Source organism: Corvus cornix, chromosome 1A (assembly GCF_000738735.6).
Source record: "Corvus cornix cornix isolate S_Up_H32 chromosome 1A, ASM73873v5, whole genome shotgun sequence".
NCBI classification, from domain to species: domain Eukaryota; kingdom Metazoa; phylum Chordata; class Aves; order Passeriformes; family Corvidae; genus Corvus; species Corvus cornix.
Window position 1 is genome coordinate 33,786,289 of NC_047057.1, and position 15,200 is coordinate 33,801,488.

Genomic DNA, 15,200 nt, shown 5'->3' on the forward strand with positions numbered 1-15,200 from the left:
TCATTCAAGAAATCCCTATTACATTTGACAGTTTTTGGAGGGGCTTTGCTTTCTTCTTTAAAGGACCTTCAACAACAACAATCGGCTAGGGAAATATGTTGACATACGGCTTTGACATGTTCTTTTGATTTACATATTAAAGCAAGAAAAAGTTACATGCTTTCACTAACATATATCACTTTCAAATTTTTCACTGCTAAACAGATTTAAAATTTTTAGTTCTAGTGTAGCAGATTTTGTGTAGCAGACTTTATGTCACTATGTTACCCATTATGATGCAATGCTCCCCAAACAGGTCTTTTTCTTGCAAGAACTCCCTCTTAACAATATAGATAAATTATATAGTTTAACATTATCAGCATGATAAATTTTCTTAAAAGTGGAAAGCAAACAAAATTGTATCAACGAGAAGCCCAGTAAACAATCAATCACCCTACATTAATTGTCTTTTGGAGATAGGCAAGCATGGCACACTGGGAGAAAGCCAATAAGAACAATTCTTTTGTTTCCTAATTTTCCACAAGATAGCAGTTCTCTGGTGCTGTAAGGCACAATCACATTTCTCATTCTATCTTAAAACAAATGTAAGGTTCTTATGATTTATTTCAGCAAAGTGGAAATTGAGCAAAAAAGATACTGACAGTCACTCACATGGTACAGAACTACAAAAAAGTGCATCAAACTTCAGCAGCTCAACAAGGCACAGCTTTACTGCAAAGGTCCCAAATCAGTGGCCCAAACAGCAGAAACAGGCAATGTCTGTGCATTGCTGGTTCTACTGCTACCACCTTGCCCTGACAATGCTGCACAAGACCCCAGGCAGGGGCTGAGCATGGCTTCCCTCCCTCCTACCCTCCCTGTGGGCACCTCTGGGCACATCCCCTCCTCCAGAAGACCACGGCACACCAGCAGCTCTGCAGCCTGTACAGGCACAGTGGACAAACTCTAAGAAGCTGCAGGGTCCAGCACACAGTTCACACAGGGACTTCTGAGCAGGTGGTTTATTTTGGTTTTGGCAGAGCTGCTGAGTGCCAACATGTGAGTGCCAGCAAACAAAACCCCCACTTAATTCTCCAGGAGTGGTCCTGGACCTGCAGCGAAGAACCAGCCCACTCAATTTACTCACTACTGAAAAGACCAGGTCACAGCAGAGACTTAATAAACCGACTCTCCCTCAATACCAAACATTAATCATCAACTTCAACTTACAAATGAGTGCTCGCTGCCTCTGTAGTGCTTTAAAAATACCCACACAGCTTTCCGAAGGCACTCTACAAGGGTTGCCACCACCCTACTCGCTTCTCAACACAAGTGTTTTAACAAAAGGTTTCCAGCAGTCAGACTGGATTAACTGCATCTGAAATCTCACCAGGGTCTGCAGACAGACCCTCTTTACTTTGAGAGCTTCTGTGCTGCTTTAGATGCTTTGTATTGTTCAGCAGCAGCAGAAAAAGCCCTCACAGGAACTGACTTTTAATACATATATGAGGCTCAGGTTCTAGCAAGGGAGGAATATTTTTTGCGTTTTTGGTAAGAACGTATCCCTTATCACAGCCAAAAGAAAATGAGGTTATGCAAAATACTTACTTCGAAAATGTTCTGAGGCATAATAGTAGACATCCTCATAGCCCTCGTGGTAATCCTCCTCTGGCCGGTACTTTTTGCCTTTTCTTCTTCTCGATCTTCTTATCTGCTTGACAAAGCCCAAGAAGCGCTCCATCTCCCTCCTCACTCACAGCCCCAGCCGGCAGCCCCCTTCGCCCTCTGCTTCACAAAGAGCTGTCCCAGCATGAATCAACCGCAAGCACCGGAGCAGAGCTGCAGCTCCCACCAGCCGCTCCGGTACCATTAAACAACCCCTCCCTTATCTCAGCTGTGACTAGGAAGCATACTGTTTTCCCTTTTAAAAATAAAAAGGGATACACACAGAGACACACTTTATCAAATCTATTGACTGGAATATTTCCACCTGAAAATAAATAAAGGGTGAAAGCATTGAAGAAAAAGGAGAATTTCACAATTCCAAGCTGTTATTAAGCAGCAGAGGACAAAGTTGAAGAGACCTGCTTGCCAGCAAGGGGAAGCCCAGCACTGAGAGCTCCCTATCCTGTGTTTCCATCATTTGAAGAGGGGCTGGGAGGCGGGGATAGATGTTAGTCAATGGACTGAACCATATCTCAAGGCAAAACAGGTTTCCATTCGCCAGTTAAATGCTGCCCTCATATCTACCCGGGCACAGCCTCAGGAGCGTGTTTCATTTCATTTGTTGTAAGAAGAGGAAACACGCCAATCCATTTCTGGCATCTCATATGCTGGATGAATAAACAGCAAAGTGGTTTAATCCGTACACACAGCCCACTCACCGACAAGTGTGTGCCGAATGTGTTAATTGGAGCAGCAGGGAGAAAGCTCGGCAGCTGTTAAAAAATGACACATGTACCCACCGGGCATTAGTGTATTCTAATCACTGCTAGATCTAAACACTAAAAGGCACTCCACAGACAGGTCTCCTACAGAGCTGGCCAGGGTGTATGGCAATAGGCAAACAAAGGAAGCGACATCACAAGCACACTATGACAATACTCATTTCAAATCCCAGCAGAGTTCAAAAAACTTTAAAATTAAGGTGCGTCAGATCATCCTTGGCACAGGGTGAGAGAAGCAAAAAGCCTGAAAAGGCACTGGCTCTCTTCTCTTGCTGCGTGCCTGAAACCCACATTCATTCCCTAAGATAAGGCTGGAATTTCATCCATTTTTCCGATGAAGTTTCCCTCCTGCACAAAAACAAAAGCAGTGACTGCTCAAATCCTATCACACTGACATCTGTCAGGGGTTTTTTATCATAACCACGTTCCCACAAGCCCAGTAAGGTCTCTAGTCCAGCAGGACCTCTCCTGTCTGCTGGTACAAGTCAGGGATCAAGCAGTCACCTCAGTCAAACTATGTGCTGAACATGGTCACTTGCATCCAGGCTCCCAAGAGATACCATTTTGCACTTAAAAGGAAGTCAGAAAGTCTTCCTGTAAAACAGATTTTACAGGTTCATTATCTGGAAAAGGAAGAGCACGCCGAGAATGGATTAGTTTCTGGTGATGCAGACATTTCAGTGAGTCTTTATTTTGCAAAGAGGAAACCAGGGCACTGTTTTCAAAAGCATAAAAGAAGTAAAGCAAAAACCAGGACTGTAACTTAGCAATTCTGTTTTGAAAGAAGTGAGCAGAGATTGATCAATATTAAGTCAGAATTTTCTCGTTTTGAAATGTGACCGCTGTAAGTAAAGGTCAGCTAGACCTCATATCTGAGGATCCTAAAACACACACACACACTGAAAGCTGGAACTGGAATTCTTTTGGGCTTGTTCCAGCTTTCCAGATATTTTAAAACAATATTGTCACAAACCCATACTCATTTTATCCGTAAAAGCTCAAAACGCCCAGCATGCTCCTACCAAGCTCCCCACAGGAATACAGACTCATCCTCCTTGACCTCACCAGCCCTGCTTTCCCGCTGTGAAAATGCAGCCGCTGTCGCTAGCTGATGAACACCCCCAGGGCACCACCAGAACTATTTTTAGTGAAACTTCTATAAGGAGGTTGTGTTTCATTACAAGTCTGTTTTTATCACACAGCTTTCAACTTTCAAATGGTAAAGACCTTAGAGGAATATTACAGGCATATTACCAAAAATAAAAATGCCAATAAAACTTCACCTATGGACTTCAAGAAGGGATCGCTGTCTGTTTTGAAGGTTTCACCACACGTCTCTTCTGTGCTCTTCCACCAAGCAGCAAAAACATTACTGTCACGAAACACGAAAACGAAAGTCGTAGCCTACAGCAGAGGCAACACTTTCTCTTTCCAGAGAGAAAAATGTTGGTTTGTTGCCCCTGTTGAGGACTCTCCCTGACAGATGTGCAAAAAGGTATTTGTAGGTGTCAGAAACCTTCAAGACAGAAGTCTTGCAGCCATCACTGCTCCTTGAAGTTAAATTATTAAGTTCAATTAAAAATGACAAAGCTTTTTAAAAAGGAGAAAATGTAAAACTTTCTTGCTTTTCAACTGTCTTCTAAATGAAAGCTGAAAACTGAAACCAAGCAGACAGACTTGGCTTTTATTAAGTAAATACAACCTTTTTTTAGTACCTCTGTTGCTCAACATGCTCCAGCATAAGCAGCTTCCCCAGTCCTCACCAAGCCCCAGGAAGACTTCGTTCCTTTCAATAACAAGACAAATACAGCAAATAAGCAGATAAGGGAGCAACCAAACGATCTCAAGTAGCACCACAAGCAGCAGGTGCAGCACATCAACTGCCTGACCACTTTCTAGAGAGACCTGATATAAGTTTGGGCAAATTTTGAGCTTTGGAAATCACATCATTATGTTGTGCAAGGGACTTGCCCTTCTCTCTCATGCTCACGAGGTGCATCACATAGCTATATGGCTGCTATAGTAAAGCAGGGAAAAAAGCACTAAATGGTATTATTGGCCAGTGCTCATGCTAATAGCTCCCACCTATGCTGTGTGTAAAGTACGAAGGGACTCTCCTCAGATAAGCAGAGGGGGTTCAAGCCCTGCTGCACTTCACTCTATCCCACCACCTACTACTCTCTACAAAGGCTCCATCTCCAACGCTAAAGATGCAGAAGTAGGCCTGCAGTTTCTAACACACAAACTGACAGTCCTGCCAGCATGTATATCATACACACATTTCCTTTTACATTAATGCAAACAGCAGAGACACATAATTTCAGAATTTTTACTTTTTTTTTTTAAACATAGAGCAAGCTAAGCTTTTGATTGGATTTCCTCTGACCTAAAATACTGTGGTATTCAGGGCAATTTAAAGACAAGGAAATACCTTAACTGAGGACATTGTTGCTATATACTATTATGAGTCAGAGCATTAAGTGCTCTACTATACTAGGAAGATTTCTGAACAAAAGTTTTGTTTCATATGCATTTCATACCACAGCTACTGTTTGCTGAAAATACTGGAGACATTCATTAGCTACTCCTCATACCATACCTGTAAATATTTAATCATAGTCCTACTTTCAAAGGTATACACAGAGAACTCAGTTTCATAAACACAGTAGTCAAAAAAAAATCCTGAATAAACAGCTAAACTCCTGCTTTCTCCATTGCTCAGGATTCACCCTTCTGCAGCTTCTTGTTGTGAAGAACTCATTTCTTAACGAAAATGAACATGGTTCTTGCAACCTTCTGCTTGAAAAGGAATAAAAAAGCAGAAGCTAATAGAAGCATACAGCAGTTTCAGAAAGGCATATTGATTGTACAGGACGAGCAGAGAAAGAAACAAACACTGGCTTTCAAATTTTTAAAATGCAAAGTATCAGAGATGGCAATAAATTTCATCCTTAATGACAAAGAGAATAGGATAATTTTGCCCAGAGGGCATAAAATTAGGTGTTGATTTATATTCTGAAGCTGTTTCTGAACTAGAATTTAGAGAATCAATTTCTGGTGTTTTAATCCCACAATAGAAAGTTGCAAGGTAAATATGTCTGAAGCTCTTTGGCTCATCCTTTCTGCCTACTCCATCAAAGCAAGCATTCTATTGCCATTTCCAAGGGGACTCCTTAGAAGAAAGAAGGATTGTTGTGCTGTCTCCAGCATGATGTGCCTAACAGAAATTTTGCCAAGTGACACCGATTAGATAATATTTGCATACTCCATTCTGAGAATTAATTTGTATAAGTTAAGGAGAAGCTCCATCAAACCGGATCAGTCTCAGGTCAGTGACTTACTAGAAATGACTTCATAGCAATAATAAAACACATATAAATAAGACAGTCATTTTTGAAAAGTTGAGCTGAAGCAAAAATGCTTTTGCAGCCACAGATAATTTTCTAGAAGACAGACGTCAGCATTTAAACTTCAACTTGTCTTTATACCCTACCCAGAGCAAAGATTAGGTTTCTCATCATGTAAAATATCTGCATTTAACATTTTATTTGCACAAAATTAGCTATGCAGTTATCAAGGTAAACTTTCACAAGTGACATTTTCTTATTTTCTTTACTTATTTCTTTACTTATTTTCTACAGCACTTTTTCCAGTATTTGGGAAAAGCAGTAGGAAAAACGTCTTGGTATCCAAGGATAAGCCACTAAGGTAGTAAATATTTAACAAGTATTTCCATTTGAGTGGACTTGCAAACATGATGCTTTGAAACCAGAGCCTGTGTATGAAGCAAGAATCTCTTATGTGTTGTATCATCAATACAGAATGGAATGGGCACCAAATTTAACAGTTTGGGGCAGGTATGTTGCCCCCTGTTCATCAGTATGTTTCAGTGGTTAAAGGAAAAATATTTTAAACAGATGAACCCTCCTACCCTCCTGTATCTCCCTCTGCGTCTCTGGGCAGCCCCTGAAAGTCTTCTGCTGGAGGAAGGAATGCCCCTCACTGGGAGGCAACCATGTAAGAGAGCACACAACGGTAGTTGCAGAGATCTACCTGCTTCAGGTTACTCCTGTGGAAAAAACCCACAGAGTTATACATGGACAATACAAAAATTAGGATTAATATTAACTGCTCTTGGAGGCTGGCTGAATAGAGGAAACAGGCTTTTTCCCAGCTCCCTCAAACCCCTAAACATAAAGATACAGCAAACCTCAAAAGGAAGAACAGATTGCTTCTTCTCTGGTTCTCTTTCAACTGAGGGATGTCTTTATCTGCTGTCATTGTTTTTGAAGACTAGCAATAACTAATAAAGGAACTATTCCCCTATTTGCCTTAGAGTATCATCTTGCCTGACCTTCTAGTTTTTCAAGTGATGTTTGTTCACATGTGATAACTGCTCATGTCAAGGCTGCAATTTTTCCACTCTTTGCCCGAAATATCTTGGTGTAAAATGTGAGATTATCTATTTGAAAATTATAAAATGCCTGTAATCTGCAATCTATTAAACACTATAGGAACATATGGTCCATACATGCAGAAGAAGTTCCATGTACAAAGCCAATACTGTGTGTGAGGAGTACCTATCAGCAGCCCACCACCCCCTGAGGTACCACTGCCCCACCTGACACCCCTCTGTCAAGCCAGATTCTGAGTACAGGTTTTGTTCTCTTCCTAAAGACATCTGAAAAGAGCATTGAAGGCATGGGACATACTAAATATTACACTGCATATCTCACCTATTTGACAGTTTATATACATGCAGGATAACCAGTGCACTATCTCTAGAATGTTGCTGCAGGAGAACTGGATGGTGATAAAATACTGCTGATCCACTACTGTTATTTTTAAGATCTGATACTTGTTATACACTGTTAAATTATAAGTTTGCTCTGATTTTAATGCATTACATTCAGTTTCACAAGTCATACATTCTTGTTATTCATTGCTCACACAGAATCATAGACCTTTTTTGTCTTCTGCTCCTAAATTAATGCAAGAGTTGAGAGCTGGAGTTCAGCTTTTGTGTCACCTAGTTGTAAATTAAATTAACTGCCAAATATTTTTTTCTTTTCCCTCTTTTTTCCTTTTTTTTTTTACAAGTGAACACACACACATTTTGAATACTTTGAGTTTCCTTACTGTATTTTATCATATGTTATTTCATATTAACATCATCAATGGTTTTGCTTTTTGCAAAATTTTCTCACATAAATGTGTGCTCATAAATGTGAATGCCAACACAGGGATGAGGGTAAAATAGAACACAAAGGATAGAGGAAGAGGCTATTTTCATTAGAGGGATCTCGGGGACTCCTTGTGTGTACAATACAAGAATGCTGCCTCTCATATATGGAGAATGCCGAGAAATCTTTGTGGCGCTGTTTTGAAAGGGTCACTTGTCAAGTTGAATTTCATGCAGAGTGTATGCTTCAGGGGAAAAGACACTTTTTTTTCCCCTTCAATTCAGCTAAAGCCGTTTGCATACATTCTATTTTTTTCTCATCTTTCTAGCCTATTTGGCTTTAAGTAAGTGACTAATTAGAATATACAAATACGCATTAACAAATGCTAACTTTACCACCACCAAGGAAATCCTGCTCAGGTAAAATTAAGTGCAAAATAAGTTTGAATTTCCTTAATGTTTTGTGACACCAATAATCATTCTACAAGAAAAGCTAAGCAGAGCACTATTCCAACTATATGTAAAATGCCTTCAGGGTTAAAGTGGTAGACTGAAATTTTAAAATACTAAAACTAGAACACAGTTCTTTGGGAAGTCTGAATTAAAGGTGTTCTCATTTTCTAAAGAAATGTAGCAAATGGCTAGAGGGAACACTACCAAGATTTTGCATAGTGTGTCTGTTTTATGCACAAAGGATATCTCAAACCAACTATGAAATACATATGAAGAAGTGGTTTGGAATATGGATAGGGTTTTTACTCCTCACTGAGTAAAAAGACATTATATTTCCCTAATTTTTGATTCTTCAACAACTGCTCATTTCAACTCTAACAATAATTAAAATGCACATAGAGCACTGGAAAGAATGAATAATTAATTTATGAAATTACAGCTGGCCAGAACAAAAATACCTAGTAAATACATTAAATGAAGTTCTTACACAAAAGCATCAAAATAGTTTCTTAGGCTGCAGACCACAGGAGCTATAGCGTGCCATCAAACAAGGCTGCAGTAGGTGGGATTTCACAGTTAATTGACAGTGGGAGACCTCTGTGAATATGTTGTGTGAGATTTAAGGTAAATCACAGGAGAATCAATCATTCAACATCTCTTTACATGTAAGAGTTCATGCAAGAGACTTTTTGCTATGGATTTACTCTCTTTTACCTCATGAGATTAGCAAAAAAGGGTTGTGGATAAGGAGCCTGCTCATCTTCCCACAGATGCATCCTATCCTTCCCCCCATCTGTGGCCACTGACTCACTGAGCAGTGAGCTTTAAGTACACACAGAGACATGTATCCTATAGACTACCTCATCCTGCCTGCAAGGGCATGAAGAGGTTTCATTGTAAAACACGAAGTCCAGCATGACACAGAACACAAGAGAGGAGAAACCTCCACATGCCATTTCATACAAATCCTCCTCGCTGTCCATCTGCTGTCTAGTATCAATTCTCTGCATCAGTGATCCTGTATGAAAGACTGAGATTTACAAACTCTGTGGTGCAGAGGAATGCCTGTATTTCCCAGCAGCACAATAATGGGCGTCGCCCTCTTCTCTTACCAATATTTAGTTGTGAAGAGCAGTAAAAACCTTGTTATGTTTCATTATTGAAAACATCCACCAGTCATATACTCTACATTTCTCTGATGAACTAATTATTGCAGCAAGAAACTTCTGTAATTTGTTTAATAAACCGAAGGAGCAGTTAGAAGTAATAAAAGATGGGCAAAATGAAAGAAATCTGAAGGGAAAAATATGAAAAATGTGGAGGCAACTATGAAGCTGGAGTAATGGAGAAGCACCTCTGGGAAAAAAACACAGGTATCCAGAAAGCTGAGTCGTATCCTGAGCTCCATGTCTTATCAGGGTCAAGATATAGTAGATAAAAGAAAGATTTTATTGCAGGTGAGCTCTGACAAGAAGAAAATTCTGCTTAACTGTCAAGAAAAGACTACTACAGAGAAATTCCTCATTATGATCACAAGAATTTACAATAAAAGACTATGTAAATATATATGCAAATTAAACCATCCATCTGGAGTCAGTGCACTGCCCTAGAGGCACAGGCCAACACGACGGCAATGAAGAATCCAGTTGTTCAGATGGATTAACCCTTCTCCTTCTCTCCCAATACCCTCCACATCCAGTTTTAAGTAATTCCTGTTGTCCTTACACAATCTGAACCTGCAAGGCATACAAAGTAAAGAGAAGAGTAGAAAGACTTGAAAGGCAAAAAGGACAACTTCACATGCAACCTCACAGTAATGAGGCCCAAGTACATGTCCGCAGCACTGAAGGATCAATGTTTCCATCCACCAGCTCCCAATAGCAAGGCCCATTGAACATTACCGTGATACTTCATCTCTCTCCCGCCAAGCAGCAGTTTGGGAAATGAGAGCTGCTGACACCTCTTTTTGTATGAGGTTTCACTTCCCTTCTCTCCCCATTCCAAGGGCACAGAACAGGTTCTGCTGTTCAGTTTGTAATTTGTTTCCTAGTTCAAGTCCACCTTTTTCCATCCAGGGGAACAGAAAAAGTAATAAAAAAACGAAGGAAGAGAGAAAATCTGCTTAATGCTGCTGCTAAGAGGTTAACAAAGGAAATACAGACAAAGCAAATGCACACACTTCAAAATTGTCTGCTCCATCCTCCATGAGAACAGCATTCCTGTGTTTGAATGTTAAGAGGCAAACCAAAGGGAAAAAAAAGCATTTCATCCTGGCCTTCTGAATCTCATTTACTTCTGCTACAAGGTTTGACATTTTCTGCTGTAAATTCACTCTTACAATAACAACTTTGCCATACAAAATTGTGGGACTAAATATAATGTAATCACTTTTCCAGTGTTGCACTCTTTACAGGGTAGTAAGAGAGGCTAGAACAAATAATTCTGATTTTACTTGTAAAGACTGAGATCCTTGACCTCAGCATACATTTCAGAAGCAACAGAATAATTGAGGTTTCTTGTCTTTGAAAGCTGATAGCTCCCAAACAAAAGATTACTTGGAATTTACATTCTGTGACACTCAGAAGAGACAAAATATTCTGATTTTTCAAATTTCTCTTTAGTGATGCTTTGTACACCAGGATTTATTTCATGCCTCTCCTGTGGCATTCCTCATCAATGGTACATACAAATGCTTTCCAAGCTGTTTGCAAGAAGTCATCCCTAACACATCCACTTTACCACACTTTTTAACACACACTTTCATCCTCACACTCTCTGCCCTGTGCTCTTCAGCCAGATCCATACCTTCAGGCATTGCTTCTGCCTTGGTCTACAGGTTATGGGTGCGGGAATTCAGAACTCTTGGAGTTTTTGTACCCTCTGGTGTATTTGGTCATTTGAGTAAAAATGTTCATATCAAGAAACACATAGCATTCCTCTTTGTTAATTACGAAAGCCACAGAAAATGAATACACTGCTCAAAAAGCAAATTCCTTATTTCCTAGCACATACATGAAGTGGCAGAGCTTGTAACTAATCACCTCAAGATTCTAGAGACCAAGATACTCAGAGACCTCAGTTTTCACCAATACTAACAAAATGATAAAAGAAAATACTAAGGGAATTTTACACCAGACCAGTTAAATCATTATCAGTCAGTGTGCAAAACTGACACAGATAAAATTTCACTATCCCAAAGAGTTTCGTAACTGTTGCAGATATCCCAAGAAACCTTTTCACTCTCTTAGATGCTCAGAATCCACTTATAGTTCTAAAAGATGCACATTCAGACAGGATGTGTATTTTACAAACTGACTTGTTGATTATTGATATTTGGATTAACATTTTGCTCAGAAGCACTAAAGCAATTCTGTAGACACACTCATGCATTCTCCCTGGTTTTATACCACTTTGTGCAGAGTATCACATGGTACTGACTAACAATTAAGATTCTTTAATAAACTATTTTGGAATTTGCGATTCTTCTTTCTCCTCAAAAAAAAAAAATCCCCTTAGATCCAAATTTAATCCCTCAAAAAAAGATGTCTCAGGTATTTACAATCAACCATCCTAATCTCTACTCTTGGAGTCGTCTCTTCTGCAAATTACTTCATGCACTACTTATTCAGGTGTAGATGACACAATTTTTGCACTGCTATGATACAGGATGTCAATCTAGAAATCTTTTAAGAGCTTAACCTCACACACTGTCCCACTGAGCTGAATATGATGCCTGGTGGTAGCAAGGACTATGATAATGAGCAGCTGCTGCATCAGATGCTCCCAACTGCACTGGTATCGCCACATCCTAACTTCAGGTGCAGTCGTGCCACAACTTTTGTTTTGCTTAAGAAATAGACTTAAAAAATTATTGTCACACTGATTTAGAGAAGAAAAGTTTACAAAGTGAACTTTTCTACTGGACCTAAAGATCACATTCTAGAAGCCAAGAGCAATAGCTTGACATTTCATTTTCCAAGAAGTCTAAACAACCACAATAAATTTACAAATGTAGACATGCTGCACTGTTAAATTTCATTTCACGCTTAGTAAGCAAACATTATCAAACTGTAAGTACTGTCATCCTCTGTCTTTTTAGTTAGAAATCTTGTAGCCAATAAAGGTGTGACCTTGAAATATTTCACAGATGGATGAAGTCACTTAATTTGCTAGTCACTCTGTTACACATTTTGCAGAATTGCAAAGTCAGATCACATTTACTCTAATTTCACTTTACAATAACTTTACAAACTGCATTATCATTAAGAGTCACTAAAAGTGCATTAATGAACCATGTGTCAGAACTGTCATGAAAAATCCAGTTTTGAAATTAAAAATGCTGAGACAATGCAGAAGCTAATTTTTTTTAATATATGTAGTACTCCTAGAATTATTTTTAGTGCCAAAACATAAAAAGTAAACCTGCACGCTGTTTTTGTGGAGATTCTAGTACACTGTCAAAACCAAAAGTTTGGTTTATGAAACCAGTGGAAATATATGGCCTTGTGTGAAACATGATGAAATGTTACAGAACACAGGTGTAAATACATCAGGATTTTTCATGTGGGCTGAGTCTACTCTGATGCTTATTTTTAAAGGAAAACTAAAGGAAAAATTCAAATGCTGTTTTCTTAAGGGATAGCTATTGTTTTCTGATACTCCTACTGCATTTGATATACTACACCAGTCACTATATAAAACAACCAAATATATACAACTATACACCTTTTTTAATGATTTAGTTAGCTAAAAAAAATCCTGTTCAGTTACAAGACATAGTAATTCATTACCACTTCAAATCTTACTGAATACACCAAATCACAATTTTTTCAGTCTCATTAGCAAATAAGAAGAGTAACTGAATAAGAATTGCCATACTCTGAAAAGGACTTAGGATCTCTAATGAGTTGTAAACTACTGTAAATAAACAAGTTGAAAAATAAGCATTCTGCATCTTTAAAGAAAAATAATAACAAGCAAACAAAAGTTAATTTGAAGTACTGCTTGGCTGCTTCTATGTATGTTCTTTTTTTTGTCTCAAATGATTTTCTTCTGAAAGATCCACCATCTCTACCCCATAAACACATATCCCAATAACTGATGCCCCACAGGGATAGAGCTAGTTTGAAATCAGAAAGCCTGCAAAGAGTAAAATCGAACTCCACACCACCACATCTGGAAACAGACATAGCTTCCTTCTAAGTTGTCCATGGTTTGGTTTTGGATATAAAATGCAAAATATCTCAACCAGACTCTCTCTTGGTCACTATGTTAATTGTTAAATTTTGGTTACTGTTACCTTTAAAAACACCTTCTCTGAGCACTGCCATCGACTGAGTTCAGTGGAACCAAATGGGAAAAAGTCCATTGCCTGAAGTCGATGCCCCATCCCTGCAAATGCACGAGGTTGGATGAGGCTCCGAGAAACCTTATCTAGGGGATAACACCCCTGCCCATGGTAGAGGGTTGGAACTAGATAATCTTTAAGGTCCCTTCCAACCCAAACCATTCAATAATTTTATGACTTAGAAGTCAGATTCTGATTTGAAGCTTTAGCGGTTACTTTACAACAACCAAAAGGAAATGGTAGCACGAAAAGGCAGCCGGGGAATGACCCTGTCTTTTGCAGCTCACATCCTTGATGTCATCAACTGTTATACATGAGTCCAAGAGCTGAGAACAGGCAGGTACCTGCAAAAGCAAAGCCTGCAAGAGTTGGAGGAAAAAATCCAGCTTGCACAGCTGGCTTTAAGCCGTTATCAGTTCTTTTACACAGTGTATTTGCACACAGAACTGACACCTGCTACAGTGCCAATTTTTTTTTGCAAAATGAACATAGGAATGGAAGAATTTCTGTTGCTAATTTTGGAAAAAGTCTAATTGTCTGGTTTAGGAAGACTAGTCTATACTTCTTAATAGTGTGTACACCAGTGGGTTAAAATCAAGTACTATACTAATGGGAACATATTAATTATTTATGAACATTTATGTCCTTCATTTTACCTAGTGTATTCAATAACCTCTTGAGGAAAAGATAAAAAATTAAGAATCACATTTAAGCTTATCAAGCAAGGGTTTAAATTCAGTTTAATGAGATGGGTTCTATGTGCCAGTCCAGTCAATCTTCCCAGAATCCCTTCTGATACCACTTCCAAGAGGTGAAAGGGAAAATGTGACACTGAATATTAGCTTGGCAGCATTGTTTCTGAGAACTACACTGTTGAAGGCATTGTGTGCCTATTAATATTTCATAAGCTGCTTTAAAACTAGCTGCTGGACTAAAGTAAATGAGAATTTCAACTTGTAGTTCAAGCACAAGTTTAAAGCACACAAGATTTAAGAGACAATCTTGAAAATGTAATTTAAAGACATTCTTCAAGTCAAAAGACAAAATGCAAATAAAATCAGACCCTTCCCTACTAACTCTTTGAATTTATCCTTCTCCTTATTTTTCCCACTTCTACGTACAATATTTTGAAGTCCTATACTGGCAATATTGTTCAGCTGATCGAGTTCAGAATCTTTCGATCTTTGTCCAATGAGAAGCTAACCTATCAAGTGGGCTAACATTCCGAAAAAATCCGTATTTCTAAACAGAAGGAGGAGAAAAACACAAGAAAACCAAAATACAAGCCCATTCACAAAATATAAAGGTGAAAAAATGTTCCATATTCCTGTGAGACATCAGCTCATGACTGAGGTAGTAGGACTGCCTCTTCACTCTGGGTAGAGCACTGCTGACTTTGAGCCAACCAGGAAAACCTCACTGCTGCCTTTCAGGATTCAAAGGAGGACAGACTTTCTAGCAGAGCCTGTTGTAATAGGACGAGTAACAATTTTAAACTAAAAAAAGGTCAATTTAGATTAGATATATGGAAGAAGTTTTTTACAATGCTGGTGGTAAAGCACTGGCACAGGTCACCCAAAGAGGTGGTGGATGCCCCATCCCTGTCCACTGTACAGGGCTCTGAGCCACATTATCTAGTTGAAGATGTTCCTGCCCATGGTGGAGGTGGGGGATGGGGTGGGCTACATGGCCTTTAAGGTCCCTTCCAACCCAAATTATTTTATGATCACAGTGATTCACAGAGTTCCAAAGGGTACCAGCACCTTGAAACTATGAAATAATGCATATGGCT

The 15,200-nt window shown here is 39.1% G+C and overlaps 1 protein-coding gene across 11 annotated transcripts in view; it reads right to left on the reverse strand.

Moving 5' to 3' along the window:
* The window catches only part of GRIP1 (glutamate receptor interacting protein 1), a 323,666-nt gene that overhangs the window by 220,879 nt on the left and 87,587 nt on the right, over nt 1-15,200 (reverse strand). For 7 of the 11 annotated variants that reach the window (XM_019279841.3, XM_039570237.1, XM_039570242.1 and 4 more), the window contains exon 1: nt 1,588-2,115. The exons of 2 other annotated variants lie outside the window; for them this stretch is intronic. In XM_019279841.3, coding sequence (XP_019135386.3) covers nt 1,588-1,720 — 133 coding nt within the window. In that variant the 5' untranslated portion in view covers nt 1,721-2,115. Of the gene's footprint in view, nt 1-1,587; nt 2,117-15,200 lie in introns of those variants that run through there. 2 more of the 11 variants (XM_039570240.1, XM_039570241.1) reach the window with 1 other exon arrangement.